The following is a 14,392-nucleotide window of genomic DNA, read 5'->3' as shown; positions in this document are numbered from 1 at the left end:
TCTCACCAGTTGCTCCACCGTGTCGTCTACATAAATATATTTATTATATTATAATAAATGAATAGGATATATAGATAAACAGGACGGCCTTATATTATTGCACAGAAGAGTACTAATTGCGTAGTTTTTTTATTTAAAAAAAAAAAAAGTACTACGGTACACAATACATAACTCTATATTTCATTAAGTGCACAGTTTTTTTTTTACATTTTTAAGAGAAATGGCCATTAAAATTAGTTTGGGGGAAACAATATTGGGATCTTTTTTTTATTGCAAATAAAAAAAAATGTCTACACACATCTGTTCTAAGGAAAGGTATTTGTGATTTTAATAAATGAGTTCAAACTAAATCATTTCAAAAATGTTTACTTTTATAATTTCGACAACACAGTTGGAAAATGGCGGGTTTATCGCCTGACTGGCAGGAATAATTGCACAAATAACGGACAAGAAGTCGTCTTTCTTCTGATCAGGAGGACGTGAGGCCAGTCACAGTCTCCGAACACGTTCCTCTCGCGTACTGTTTTTTTTTTATTATTAGAAAACACACGAGGTCAAAAGGAGGGGTGAGAGAGATGAAATGAACAAAGGCGCAGTTTTTGGTGATGATGTGACACGCTCTTTGGTTATGATGGAGTTGTCCGTGGCCACTTGGAGGAAGATACTGTTGCATCCGTGTGTAGGGGCTCGGCCTGTGAAGCAAGGATGATACTTTGGCTTTGTTGCAAGTCCGTAATAAATATATTAACGATAACTCTGACAGAAAATAAATGAAACCTTTCAAGAGGGGAAGTGAGAATAAATTGAGAACTGGTTGCAAAAGTGCGCACACCCTCTTCTAACTGAGGAAGCGGCTGCGTTCCGCATTAACCAATCACATTAAAACTCATGTTAAATGAATTTCAGCACCATTTAACGTTCAGGTCTTCAAGTGGGTTTTTCCTGGCATGTTTTTGTTTTCCAGCAGAAGCCTAAAAGATTTTGTGCTAACACTGACTTAACCGAGGCCAAAGTTCCGGCTGATTTTCTTCCAATATGCACACCGTGGCATGAATGTGGAGACAAACATTTGGATTAATTTTTTTGTTTTATTTCATGGTAAAGATATGATATATTTTTGGTGAAACTTTTCTTAATGGATCGCAGACCAGAAGGATCAGCCCGATGTCTGCTGAAATGAAGCAAAAAAAAAAGCGTGGCAAAAATGGTTTACCTATTTACAATTTTAATTGTTGTTACTTGGCAGCACGGTGGAGCAGCTGGTAAAGCGTTGGCCTGACAGTTCTGAGGACCCGGGATCGATCCCGGCCCCCGCCCATGTTCTTCCGGTGGCTGTGTGGGTTTTCTCGGGGTGGGCACTCCGGTTTCCTTCCACATCACAAAAACATGTCACATTAATTGGACACTCTAAATTGCCCCTAGGTGTGATGATTGTGAGTGTGGCTGTTTGTGCCCTGCGATTGGCTGGTGACCAGTTCAGGGTGTCCCCCGCCTCCTCCCCGATGACAGCTGGGAAAGGCTCCAGCTCTCCCCGCGACCCTCGTGAGGATAAGCGGCCAAGAAAATGGATGGATGGAAGCCCCCAGGTGTGATCGAGAGTGCGACTGTTTGTCTCGCTTGATGTGCCCTGCGATTGCTTCAGGGTGTACCCTGCCTCCTGCCCGATGACAGCGGAGATAAGCTCCGGCACTCCCCGTGACCCTTGTGAGGATAAGCGGCCAAGAAAATGGATGGATGCCCCCAGGTGTGATCGAGAGTGCGACTGTTTGTCTCGATGTGCCCTGCGATCGGTTCAGGGTGTAACCCGCCTCCTGTCCGGTGACAGCTGGAATAGGCTCCGGCACGTCCCCCCGACCCTCGTGAGGATAAGCGGCAAGGAAAACGGAGGGACGGATGGGTAAAGATATTTCCAAAGATCGTGCCGCGTCCTTCCGCGACGAGCCCGGGCACCGACAAGATCACCGCGCTCCAGTCGGCGCACGTTTATTTGATTACGGCGGACAGATGTGTGTCCGACGCTTTCCCGGGTTGCTGTTTTCCAGTCAGGGGATCTGGCAGGAAGCGACCGCATGATTTGCAAGAAAGTCCTCATTAGGTAGCCGTAACAAAGCTGAGTCATCGGCGCAGGTCCGCGAGAGGCCACGTGAGGCCGACTAAATCCTGCCAGCTGCCTCAGCGGGAAGAAACAGCTGGATAAACAGCTTTGGGAATAATGAGCAGTAACTAATCAGGGATAAGCCAAATAAAAAGCGTGCTTTACCAAAAGTGTAGATTGCATATGTACAAAAAACAGGAACAGGAAACAACCTTGCAGTGTGACCAGAATTCCCTTCAGGAGCAGCAAACCCGGCTACCTATATGGATGTCCTTACCATATGTGTACATTTTTTTTTTTTTTCCTCATATAGTGCAAAACTGCAGACAGGTTGAGGGTTTTAGTCGCCGAGCTCGAAGAGTCAGGAATGTCATGCATACCTCAACCTTTGACCTAAAAATGGAGTCGTGCCTGACCTGCACGGCTCGCCTTGCGTTTCCACCATCGGCGGCCGCTTGCTTACTGGGGCAAAGTTGATGATTTGCTGAACAAGCAATACTGGAGGAAATATGTTCTGTGGAATACATATTGCAATGTTAAATATATATTGCAATACATACGCCGTTGCGCTATAAACAATTGCGTTGCTGCGGGTGGGGGTGGACATTGGGCGTACATTAACTCTTTCGAAAATGAGATCTGAACCCAGGAAGGCATCACTGCAGAATAAATATCGTTTTTGCATATATTTCCCGATTTTTTTTTTTTTTTTTTGCAAAACAAACAGTCCTGTATAAAATTGTACTTCATCAAAGTGTACAGCAACAACAATATTTCCATCCGTCCATTTTCTTTGCCACTTATCCTCAACGGGGTCGCGGGGAGCACTGGAGCCTATTCCGGCTGTCAACGGGCAGGAGGCGGGGTACACCCTGGACTGGTCGCCAGCCAATCGCAAGGCACATGGAGACAAACAGCCACACTCACAATCACACCTATGGGCAATTTAGAGCGTCCAATTAATGCTGCATGTTTTCTGATGTTGGAGGAAACCGCAGTGCACACCCGGAGAAAAGCCACACAGGCACGGGAAGAACATGCCAACTCCACACAAGCGGGTCCAGGATCGAACCCGGGCCCTCAGAACTGTGAGGCCAACACTTTACCAGGTGAGTCACTGTGCACCCAAGTAAGAACAAAAATGTAAATAGGTAAACCGTTTTTGCCACAATTTTTTGCTTCCATTCAGCGGACATTGGGCTGCTCCTTCTGGTCTGCGATCCATTAAGAAAATTTTCACCCAAAAAAATCTAATCTATCTATCTATCTATCTATCTATCTATCTATCTATCTATCTATCTATCTATCTATCTATCTATCTATCTATCGAATTTGCATGGATATTGATTTGCTTCTAACATCCATATCTATCTATCTATTATCTATCTATCTATCTATCTAGCTATCTATCTATCTATCGTATTTGCATGGATAATATTGATTTGCTTCTAACGTCCATATCTATCTATCTAGCTATCTATCTATCTATCTATCTATCTATCTATCTATCTATCTATCTATCTATCTTATCTATCTATCTATCTATCGTATTTGCATGGATAATATTGATTTGCTTCTAACGTCCATATCTATCTATCTATCTATCTATGTATCTATCTATGTATCTATCTATCTATCATCTATCTATCTATCTAATCTATCTATCTATCTATCTATCTATCTATCTATCTCTCTATCTATCTATCTATCTATCTATCTATCTATCGTATTCACATGGATAATATTGATTTGCTTCCAACGTCCATCATATATCTTGGAATCAGGGCGACGTGAGTCCGTTCACACCCCCTCACCCCCCCACCCCCCACCCAAAAAAAAAAAAGAAAAAAGAAAAAAAAGATGGTTAATATTGATCAAGAGCAGAGCAAAGTTCATCGACCACAGCTGACTTTCTGGCCAATCTTCGGCCAGAAGGCGGGGGATGGAAAGTGTGCAAGATGATACATATGTTCTCCAGAGCCTCCCGGAGCAGTCCAGCTCCGGCAGAAGGGAGGCGAGCGTTGCACGGAGACGGGGGGCAACCGCGCGCACACTCGGGCAACGACGATGGTCTCGGTTCAATCGCCGTCTCTGGCGCACATGTCGCGCGCGCAGGTTGCGCTGGTCGCGTGCGGGGTGAGCGTCGCCCTGCTGGCCGCGCTGCTCCTCCGGCAGCTCGTCAAGCAGAGGAGACCCCCGGGATTCCCCCCCGGGCCTTCCCCAATACCTGTCATCGGGAACATCATGTCTCTGGTCACCGAGCCGCACGTTTTCCTCAAGAAGCAGAGTGAAGTTCACGGACAGGTAGGGTCACGCACGCGCCATTGCGAAAACCGTCACTTGTGAGCCCTGCGCGCTTCATACCTGAAGAAAAAAAAGGGGACAAAAGCGTCTGTAGCCTTCTTCAAATGAGACTTGAACTCATTCCAGCTCCTCTGCAGTCTTGTGTGCTTCATTACCAAGCCGTGCCTCGAATCGCGAATTGAATTCACTCCGCTGCCGGCCTCGGAGCTCAACTCAAATCAATGTTCCCTATTGAAAAGGGCTGACATGCTGTTAATCCGTTCCGCCGCAGTTAGGTCATTTGATTACAAAATGTACTGTATGGAATTGTAATGCACGGTGAGTCCTTGATCTACGAATGAGATCCGTTCCTACGCTGGCGACACAACCCGAAGTTCCGCGTAAGTCGGATTTCCCCGATACATCAAAATATTTTGTATAAAAAACTAAAAATTATTTAGATGAAAAAATAAGATGCTGTACTTACCATGACTGCAAGAGGCGGATGGTGAAAAATGAAGGGAGGCTGCGCTTAGCTATTGCTAAGGAAGCATGTGCAGGTAGCCCTTGCTAGCGGTAAATTCCTCAGTTTCCTTGTCTTTCTGGTCTGTCAAAGTTCGGAAAATATGCCGTGCCTTAATGAACATTAGTTTGGTATTAAGTCTAAGTTCATTCTGGTTATTAGGGTGAAACCCTTCACGTGCGCTAAAATACGGGCCTTGTCCTCAACAACGATCGCCACGGTCGTCCGACCGAAGCCCAAGTATTTACCGATGTTCGTCGGGATTACTCCGACTTTTTTCCGATCTTTTTATGATATTAAGCTTCGTTTCCACGGTAATTGTCTTCTTTTGGCTGGATTTCTGAAAAAAAAAAAGAAACAGCTTTCTTTTTTTGGGCTATAATGTGTAAAACGGTGGACGAAAAAGGCAAAAATACTTCCCGAAGCACAAACACAGATGAGCAATATGCATTAGCTAAGCAGAAACAAAATGGTGGACAGAACGCGAGTGTCATAATGTCGAAATGTTGTCGGTCGTTTTGACCCGAGGTCTTCCCGTATTAGACTAGTGGGAGAAAATGTGCAATTAAATTACTGTTGCTTCTGGAAATTTCCATCATTACAATTTTATTTTATTTGTATTTATTTGTTTAAATAAACAACTTCCTTTCCAAAGTGTGATTGGCTCTTTGGCCAGGTGTGATTCTGGTGTAGTGTCAAACATAACATTCATTTCCTCCCCTCTAAGCCCCCAATTTATGATACAATCGATTAGTTTGTCGGAGATTTTGGAAAGGTTACGATATTAAATATTATTAATGGAGAGGAACTATGTTTCCAGTTATTTTCCCTGCACTATGTTTTTAAAGCAGATTTGCTAAAATTGTCATTAATATTGTCTTACTTATGCAAGCAAATCATGGTAACGGTCGCTCAGGATAATTGGGAATATCAATATGCAACACTTAATTTCTATAAATCAAAATCCCTACAACATCGCAATGTCCCATCACTGCTGGGCTATTTTTAGAACAAACAGCAGGGGACAAACACCAAGAATCGGTCAATTTCCAGACAATCCACGTCCCCGTCACGGCACCCAGGTTGAAAACCTCTACGTTAAGGAAAACTTTTTTCGACGGAAATTCAGCATCGTGCTGTCCTATCTTGCATGATCTGACAAAGCCCGTACATAAGACTTCAAAGACAACCAGAACGGTTCAGGTGAGATCCATTCAATGCTGCGAGAACAATCCAAATGTCAACAAAATAAAGCAATTTTATAGTTTAACAAAGCCCAAAGCCACAAGCGCACACCGTAACATTTGTGTGGATCTGTGCCTCGAAGGGGCGTGGCCTAGGATTTGTATCAGAAACTCTCATCAGTCAGGTTAGTTTTGTTTCAGAGTCTCACAAGGTCCTTGCGAGTGTTTTCATTTTTTGTCAGATTTGCCCCATTCACTAAATGGACGAAGAAAGAACAGAATTAGTTAGGACACGTTATAAACACTAAACACTGAATGTGAGTGTACTAATCTTGGGTCTGAGGGAAGGACCTCAAAGCCAAGGTGAAGCCAACGTCCTTCGCAGGTCAGCGTGTCGTTTTTAAGACCCTTCACCCAATTTGCGAAGGCTCACTCGGTCACGTGTGGTTTTTTTTTTTTTTTTTTTTTCAGATTTTCAGCCTAGACCTCGGAGGCATCCTGACTGTGGTGTTGAACGGCTACGACTGCGTCAGGGAATGCCTGTACCACCAGAGCGAGGTGTTTGCCGACCGGCCGTCCTTGCCCCTCTTCATGAAAATGACCAAAATGGGCGGTAAGACATGAGTGATCTCCTCCATTAAGATTTCCAAACAGAAAGAGAAGACAAGGAAGTCATGAGAACTGTACCAATTGCGCTAGCGGTGATGAGTACCTTTATCGGTATTAGTGCAGTGGTGCCTTGACTTACAAGCTAATTCATTCCAGCAACACACGAGTAAGTCAAATCAAAATATTAATTAATTATAGAAACATGCAGATAATACATAAAATGTATGGAATGCATCCATGTAGATTTGATTTAAGGAACGTAGATCACCGTAGACCACCTCCGTAATATTAGCGCTGTGGGTGTGGATATAAGACTTGCAGTTGAAACGAAAGAAGGCTGCGAGATGTCTGCCTATAAAACTCGCTCCAGCGAACAGAACCTGCCGACCCGACGGGAAGCCTGCGGCAAACTCCAGCAGATTCTGTGGGGGGGTGTCAATGACTGTCGGCGTCAGATCTGCTCCAAGATCCAGACTGCAGCAGACACTGGATGTATGAAGCATCAAGCAAGCTCTTGGGCCTACGCAAAAGGAAACAGCCTCTCTGAAATCCTCTTCGGGTCAATCCTCAAGGACCGAGCAAAACAAATGAAACGCTGGGTCGAGCATTATTCTGAGCTCTACACCCGGGAGAACATCGTCTCAGAAGATGTCCTCGATGTTGTCTGCCAATGCTGGAGGACAGTGAATCTATGCTCAAAGAACTGCAAGAATCCCTGGACTCCCTCGCCACTGCCAAAGCCCTGGGGAAAGACGCTATCCCAGCGGAGGTCCTGAATTGCTCCTCTGCCTGTGCTGGAGAGAGTTTGAAATAGCACAAGACATGAAGGATGCCAACATTGTCACTTGCACCAAAGAGACTCCAGGTGCTTGCAGAGAGAATCTACCCGAATCTCAGTGTGGTTTCTGTGCCAACAGGTCCACCATTTACATGGTCTTCTCCCTCAGAAAGCTGCAGGAGAATTGCAGAGAGCAAAGACTGCCGCTCTTTGTAGCTTTCATAGACCTGATGAAGGCCTTCGATACTGTAAGCAGGGATGGCCTCTTCAAGAGCCTCCAAAAAATAAGGTGCCCGCCCCTCAATGCTGAACATCATCAAAACCTTCCATGATGGCATGACTGGCACCGTCGTCTTCGATGTCTCAATCTCAGAGACTTTCAAGATCAAGAGTGGTGTGAAACAGCTAGTTCCGACACCGTTCGGAATATTTTTCAAGGTCCTGCCGAAGCACGCCATCGGATCAGTCACTGATGGTATCTATCTTCAAACTAGATCAGACAGCAAACTCTACAACCTCTCTCAAATCAAGGCCAAGTCCAAGATCCAGCAGAAATCCCTTTGTGATCTCCTATTCACGGCTAACACTGGAATGACGACCCATACCAAGGAGGAGCTTCAATTGCTCATGGAGCACCTCAGCCAGACATGTGAGGCTTTTGGATTGACAACCAGCTGGAAGAAAATGGAAACCACAGGCTTCCCACCTGACATCAGACTCTCTGCCAGAGCACTGGCAGTTATTTATGACTTTGAGTACCTAGGCTGTACCATCTCTGACTCTCTCTTTAGACACAGCGTTAGAAAGACGCATTGGCTGGTTAGACTCAACAAGAGAGTTTGGACAATCGGCAAGTTGACGGAGCACACCAAAGTCCAAGTATAAGTCTTGTGTCGTGAGCACTCTCCTCGAAGAAAGCGAGGCATGAACAATGAGAGCCAAACAGGAGCACAAGCTTAGCGCCTTCCACGTGCAGTGTCTCCACTGCAACCTTGCAGAATAAGGTGACAAACACCGGCGTGCAGGACTGAACCATGGTCTCCACCATGTACACTTTGCTTAAGCAGAGGCTTGGCCATGTAGTGCGTATGGAGGATGGAAGCATTCCAAAGGACCTACTCTACAGAGAACTGAAACAAGGATCCCGTCCCATAGACAGACCCAAACCCCGCTTTAAGGATGTCTGCAAGAGAGACCTGAAACCCCTTTTGATTAATGTGGACACCCGGGAGGACGCTGCCTCCGACCAACTGGTCTGGAGACGAGCCGCGAAAGAGGAGCTGTCAAAATTTGAGGGGACCCTTGCTCGCCTGTCGGAGGCAAAGAGACAAAAGCTTCAACCCAGGCAGATAGACCAGCAATTCCACTCATCTGTCCTGGATCCGGGAGAGACTACCATTTTTGTATCAGCCTGACTAGCCACTCGGGATGTCTTCAACTCCAGCGTCCAAGCCCATGGTCTCCTGAGACTCGAATGCCGAAGAAGAAGAAGAAGAAGAAGAAGAAGAAGAAGAAGAAGAAGAAGAGGGTCTGGTGTGTACTGTGTACCTTGGCCAACAGAGGGCATTGGACTGCGTACATGTAGACTTGAGGAAAGAACATAGATAACCGTTGCCACTAAACTGCAGTAATAACAGCTATTTTCTGCAGTACATTAATATTCTACTCTATGCCTTTAAATAACATGTTGTTGCTGCAACATTTGAGTTCAAATATGAACAGTTTAAAGGTTTAAAACTACTACGGTATCAATGCTACTTTCACGAGTCCGTTGAGGGCATTCCTCATTATGTGTTAGCACAAAGCTAGCACAGATTCAGAAGACAAAGTTATGTGGTTTTGTTAAATACACATATTGTAAATTATCCGTTTCTTGTTCACTTCTTCACATCAGGTAAAGATAAATAAGCGTTACCCGCATGTTCAGTTTTTGTGAAGTTCGCTAACGTCATCTTGCAGGGGAGTCATGTCGGGTGTGAAATTTTTGATCACGAGACAAAGCAAAGAAAAAATGTAACTGTGACTCCAAAAACTTTTAATATGGGGCACTTGTAAGTCGAGGTATCACTGTAAAAAAAATGAGACCGTAGCGGAAGTGTCGTTTTCGGCTGCACATCCACCGACAGTATCTTAAAGACAGAAATCAGGACTGAATGAAGAATCAAAATGAAGCACTCAACTGACGGACAGTCCTCTCCCAAAAGGTCTTCTAAATTGCAAATACGGCAAAAGCTGGATCGAACACCGCAAACTGGCGTGCAACTCGTTCAGGTACTTCGGCGGCAGTCAAAGGCACTTCGAAAGGAAAATCTCGGAGGAGTGCATGTTCTTCGTGGACGCCATCGACGAGCACAAGGGCAGGGCCTTCAACCCCAAACACCTGGTGACCAACGCCGTGTCCAACATCACCAACCTGATCATCTTCGGCCAGCGTTTCACCTACGACGACGGCAACTTCCAGCGCATGATCGAGATCTTCAGCGAGAACGTGGAGTTGGCGGTGAGCAGCTGGGCCTTCCTCTACAACGCCTTCCCCTGGATCGAGTACGTGCCCTTCGGGAAGCACCAGAAGCTGTTCCGCAACGCCGCCGAGGTCTACGACTTCCTCCTGCAGGTCATCAAGGGCTTTTCCCGGGGCCGTGTGCCGCACGTACCGCGGCATTACGTCGACGCCTACCTGGATGAGTTGGAGCAGAACGCGGGGAACCCCGGCTCGTCGTTCTCCCACGAGAACCTCATCTACTCGGTGGGGGAGCTCATCATCGCGGGCACAGAGACCACCACCAACACCCTGCGGTGGGCCATGCTCTACATGGCCCTCTACCCCAATATACAAGGTCAGCTATCATTGCATCATGCTACCTACATTTACAAACAAAATGGAGATACAAGTGTAATTCACTCGCTGAGCACTCTTGCAACTCAAATCATCTTTCCCCATTGAAATGAGTAGAAATGTCCTTCATCTGTTCAAGTCTCTGCTAAAATCCCCCAAAATGTTTGTCATTTGGAAACGAGGAAAACAGCGTTCTCTAATTCGTCTTGAAAAGCACAGAAATAGCATGCACGGTTCAAAAGAATTTTCCTCCCACGTCCCAAAAACATGCGACTATAATTGGACACGCTAAATTGCCCCTAGGTGTGATTGTGAGTGTGACTGTTTGTCTCATGTGCCCTGCGATTGGCTGGCAACCAGTGCAGGGTGTACCCCGCCTCCTGCCCGTTGACAGTTGGGATAGGCTCCAGCACTTCCCGCGACCCTCGTGAGGATAAGCGGCTAAGAAAATGGATGGATGGAATACAACAACAACAGTATGGCCACCATTTAACCAATACAAGTTTTTGTTTAAAAGAGCTGAGGTTGAGTTTTGGGAACACACAGTTCAGGGTGTACCCCGCCTCCTGCCCGTTGACAGCTAGGATAGGCTCCAGCACTCCCCGCGACCCCCCTGAGGATAAGCGGCAAAGAAAATGGATGGATGGCTCCCGCTGATGTGTGATTTATCCACCAGGCGGCAATATAATACAGACACAAAGACAAAACTGCAGTTTCGTACCTACTGTACTGTAAGTGACAATAAGATGCAGCAACATCAGTTGTTCTTTGCAGAGGATAAAGAATATATGGCAGCTACTATTATTATATTATCCGTGCACATTTATTTGTTGCAGTTTTTGTTGAATAATCAGTTGCTTAAAAGCTCATAGATGCTTTTCATTAGCTCATATGGCTCACTCTCAAACAGGATTCAAGCTATATTAGCAGGGAATTACTGACAAATAATCAGCGCAAACGTGTGATAACGTACGCGACAAAATAAAATGCGTACGGCACTTGCTACCTTCTGAAAAAAAATATTTATTTTCAACGCGCTTGGTTTTCCGGGGTTAGAAAAGGCAACATTAAACGAGGCAGTTTGCTTGAAGGTGTGGGTGTATTTCTCCCTCGAAAATGCCACTAGTCAGCTTTTGTCCTTGAACTCGTCATAATTACTTTGTAAAACCAGATAGTTTTGTTATATCCTATGAATTTTTGTTGGTGTTTTATGTATTATCGAGTTACAAGCTTGCTCACAGGACGGATTGAACTTACACTATACAAAAAAAAAAAAAAAAAAAAAAACCAAAACTCTATTTTAACACAAGTGCAAGAAAATAACAGATTTTGGGATCGTTACTTTGCTGCCCAATTTTCAGTAATTACACTATCGTGTATGTGTTGCGCCTAACAGAAAGGGTGCACAGGGAGATCGACAGCGTTCTGGAAAACGGCCGAGCGCCTTCTTTGGAGGACAAACAGAAGATGCCCTTCGCGGAGGCCGTCCTCCACGAGGTCCTGCGCTTCTGCAACATCGTGCCCCTCGGCATTTTCCGCGCCACCTCCCAGGAGGCGCACGTCAACGGCTACACCATTCCGAAAGGCACGATGGTGATCACCAACCTGTATTCAGTGCACTTCGATGAGAAGTACTGGACGGATCCAGGCGTGTTCTCGCCGCAGAGGTTTCTGGACGCCAATGGTAACTTCGTGAGACGTGAAGCCTTCCTGCCATTCTCACTCGGTTGGTAGCAATACTTAGAAGGAAGCAAGCAAAAAGATTGCCAGTATGACATTATCACTTGTACTGCATGAATTTGACTACATATATATATATTTATATATACATATAAATATCAGTCACTCACATTTGAAAAATGTACGGGTGTGGTCAGTCATGCCCGCAGATATAAAGTTACGGGTGCGATCTACCAGTCATGTCCGCAGATGTAAAGTTTGTAATTATTTAAAAAATTAAATTAACAAATTTTACGCGCGTGATTTTTCGTGCTCGACTGTGCAGATTTGCGAGCGGGATGGCACGTGGGCGCATACGCACTTGTCAAATCACAGTGACTGATATATATATATATATATATATATATATATAAACAAGTATACACATATACGAGCAATGTTTACATACAGTGTGCAAAAACCATTTCATTTTTGTCTCACTGTCTGAAGTTAAATCAGACAAAACCTCTCCTCAGTCAGGATCACCAAAATTATTTAATTTTGTTAAATGCCACAATACTGAGAGATAAAGTTTCTTAGAGAAATTTATATTTTATTCGAGGACAAAAGTTTACATACGCAAAAAAAAAAAACACTACGCCTTTAAAGAACAAGTCCAGATGACGAGGTCGTGGGTTTGGAAGCTCCTGATAGGTTCACTGAAAACGTGAGTTATTTGATGGCACACCTGGGGATGTGTTCAAGGCCACATCTCAAACACTATGCTTCGTTGTTTGAAATCATGGGAAAATAAAAAAAATAAAAATAATCGGGCAGGAAATCAGAGAAAGTATTGTGGAGCTCCAGAAGTCTGGCTCATCCTTGGGTGCAATTTCCACATGTTTGAAGGTGTCAAGTTCATCTGTTCAAACAATTATACGCAAGTATACACATCGAGAGAAACACTCGGGAAGGAGTTGGGCCCTGTCCTCGAGAGATGAATGTGTATTGGTCTGAACTAACTCTAAAGACCTTGTGAGGATGCTGTATAAAGCTGGTAAAAAAAAAAAAAAGGAGTCCTGCACCGACATGGGCTGAAAGTCACTCACCGAGAATGAAGCCGTTACTCAGAAAGCAAAGACAGATTCACTTTTTTGTCGAGGGCCACATTGTCGCTTCAAATTTCTTCTGTGGGTCGATATGAAAGCACATCTCGTCGTGTTCTTTCATATTCACAACAAATTGAGGGAAAACTGCTCTTAAAATCAGAAGGATAAGAGTTTGTTCAACTATTGATCAAGTTACCGGAAGCAGGGGATTGGGAACAGAAGAGTCTCTGCTAGGGATGAAGGGCAAAGTTTATAAAACAGTGATGAGGTCGGCCATGATGTACGGATCAGAGACGGTGGCGCCGGAGAGACGACAGGAAGCAGAACTGGAGGTGGCGGAAATGAAGATGTTGAGGTTCTCGCTTGGATAGGATTAGAAACGAGCTCATTAGAGGAACAGCCAAAGTTGGACGTTTTGGAGACGAGGTTCGAGAGTGCAGACTTCCATGGTTTGGACATGTCCACGGGCGAGAGAGTGAGTACGTTTGTAGAAGGGTGGAGCTGAGGATGGAGCTGGCAGGCAAAAGAGCGAAAGAGAGGAAGACCAAAGAAAAGGTTGATGGACGTGGTGAGGGAGGACATGAGGACAGTAGTGGGTGTTCGAGAGGAAGATGCACGAGATAGGCTCAGATGGAAAAAGATGACCCCTCACAGGACAAGCCGAAAGAAAAGAAGAAGAACATTTTAGCAAAAACCCTGGAAGATGATTTCCACATAAAATGATCTGGCCCCCGGCTCTCGAGTTTGACACCTATGGACTTCACGGGAATAAAAGCGAAGAGTAGAATTTTTTTGCTAGGTTCCGACTTCAGGTTACAATCTCCCATATTTTAACGTTGCTCATAACGGGGACACTTGGGAAGCAATGGATTTGCCGATGACTATTCCGGATGAAAGCATTTTCTCTGGTTTTTGTTCCGTTGCAGGGAGGCGCCACTGCCTGGGCGAGCAGCTGGCCAGGATGGAGATGTTTCTCTTTTTCACAACTCTGCTCCAGAGGTTCCACCTTCAGTTCGCGCCGGGAAGCGTTCCCACCGTCGCGCCCAAACTGGGCATGACCTTGCAGCCCAAGCCTTACTCCATCTGCGCCCTGCGCAGGCAGCACAAAAACACTCCTTAAAAACGAGTAGCCGATCACCGCGACGCTGTAAGTTCCCGTCCAACTCGATCCGTACTCGGGCACGGCGACCGACTCCGCAACAGCCGAGATTCTTGTAGCGCTTTTTTTTTTTTTTTTTTTACTTTTTTGAGACTTCCATTTTCCATTTTATTGGGCAATATGCGTGTTTGCACAATAGACACAGAAGTGACTTTTC

The 14,392-nt window shown here is 45.2% G+C and overlaps 1 protein-coding gene across 3 annotated transcripts; it reads left to right on the top strand.

Moving 5' to 3' along the window:
• Nucleotides 1-3,976: 3,976 nt before the first annotated feature.
• LOC133497901 (vitamin D 25-hydroxylase) lies at nucleotides 3,977-14,290 on the top strand. Of its 3 annotated transcripts, none has more exons than XM_061814158.1 (5): nucleotides 3,977-4,399; nucleotides 6,557-6,698; nucleotides 9,677-10,309; nucleotides 11,705-12,034; nucleotides 14,003-14,290. In XM_061814158.1, exons 1-5 carry the CDS (start codon nucleotides 4,163-4,165, stop codon nucleotides 14,194-14,196), a joined length of 1,536 nt encoding a protein of 511 aa, XP_061670142.1. In that variant the 5' UTR covers nucleotides 3,977-4,162; the 3' UTR covers nucleotides 14,197-14,290. The 3 variants fall into 3 exon arrangements, with proteins under 3 accessions (XP_061670142.1, XP_061670143.1, XP_061670144.1); XM_061814159.1 differs by having other exon boundaries at nucleotides 9,677-10,313; nucleotides 11,709-12,034; XM_061814160.1 differs by lacking the exons at nucleotides 3,977-4,399; nucleotides 9,677-10,309 and having other exon boundaries at nucleotides 6,553-6,698.
• The last annotated feature ends 102 nt before the right edge of the window (nucleotides 14,291-14,392 follow it).

Source organism: Syngnathoides biaculeatus, chromosome 3, assembly GCF_019802595.1.
Source record: "Syngnathoides biaculeatus isolate LvHL_M chromosome 3, ASM1980259v1, whole genome shotgun sequence".
Lineage (NCBI taxonomy): Eukaryota > Metazoa > Chordata > Actinopteri > Syngnathiformes > Syngnathidae > Syngnathoides > Syngnathoides biaculeatus.
This window is presented reverse-complemented; position numbering and strand designations above follow the sequence as displayed.

Excerpts from the sequence above, each read along its gene's own strand:
- LOC133497901 (XM_061814158.1), top strand. The coding sequence starts at position 4,163 with ATGGTCTCGGTTCAATCGCCGTCTCTGGCGCACATGTCGCGCGCGCAG. Across the intron at positions 6,699-9,676 it reads GAAAATGACCAAAATGGGCG|GTCTTCTAAATTGCAAATAC; the intron begins GTAAGACATGAG and ends CTCTCCCAAAAG. Across the intron at positions 10,310-11,704 it reads CCTCTACCCCAATATACAAG|AAAGGGTGCACAGGGAGATC; the intron begins GTCAGCTATCAT and ends TGCGCCTAACAG.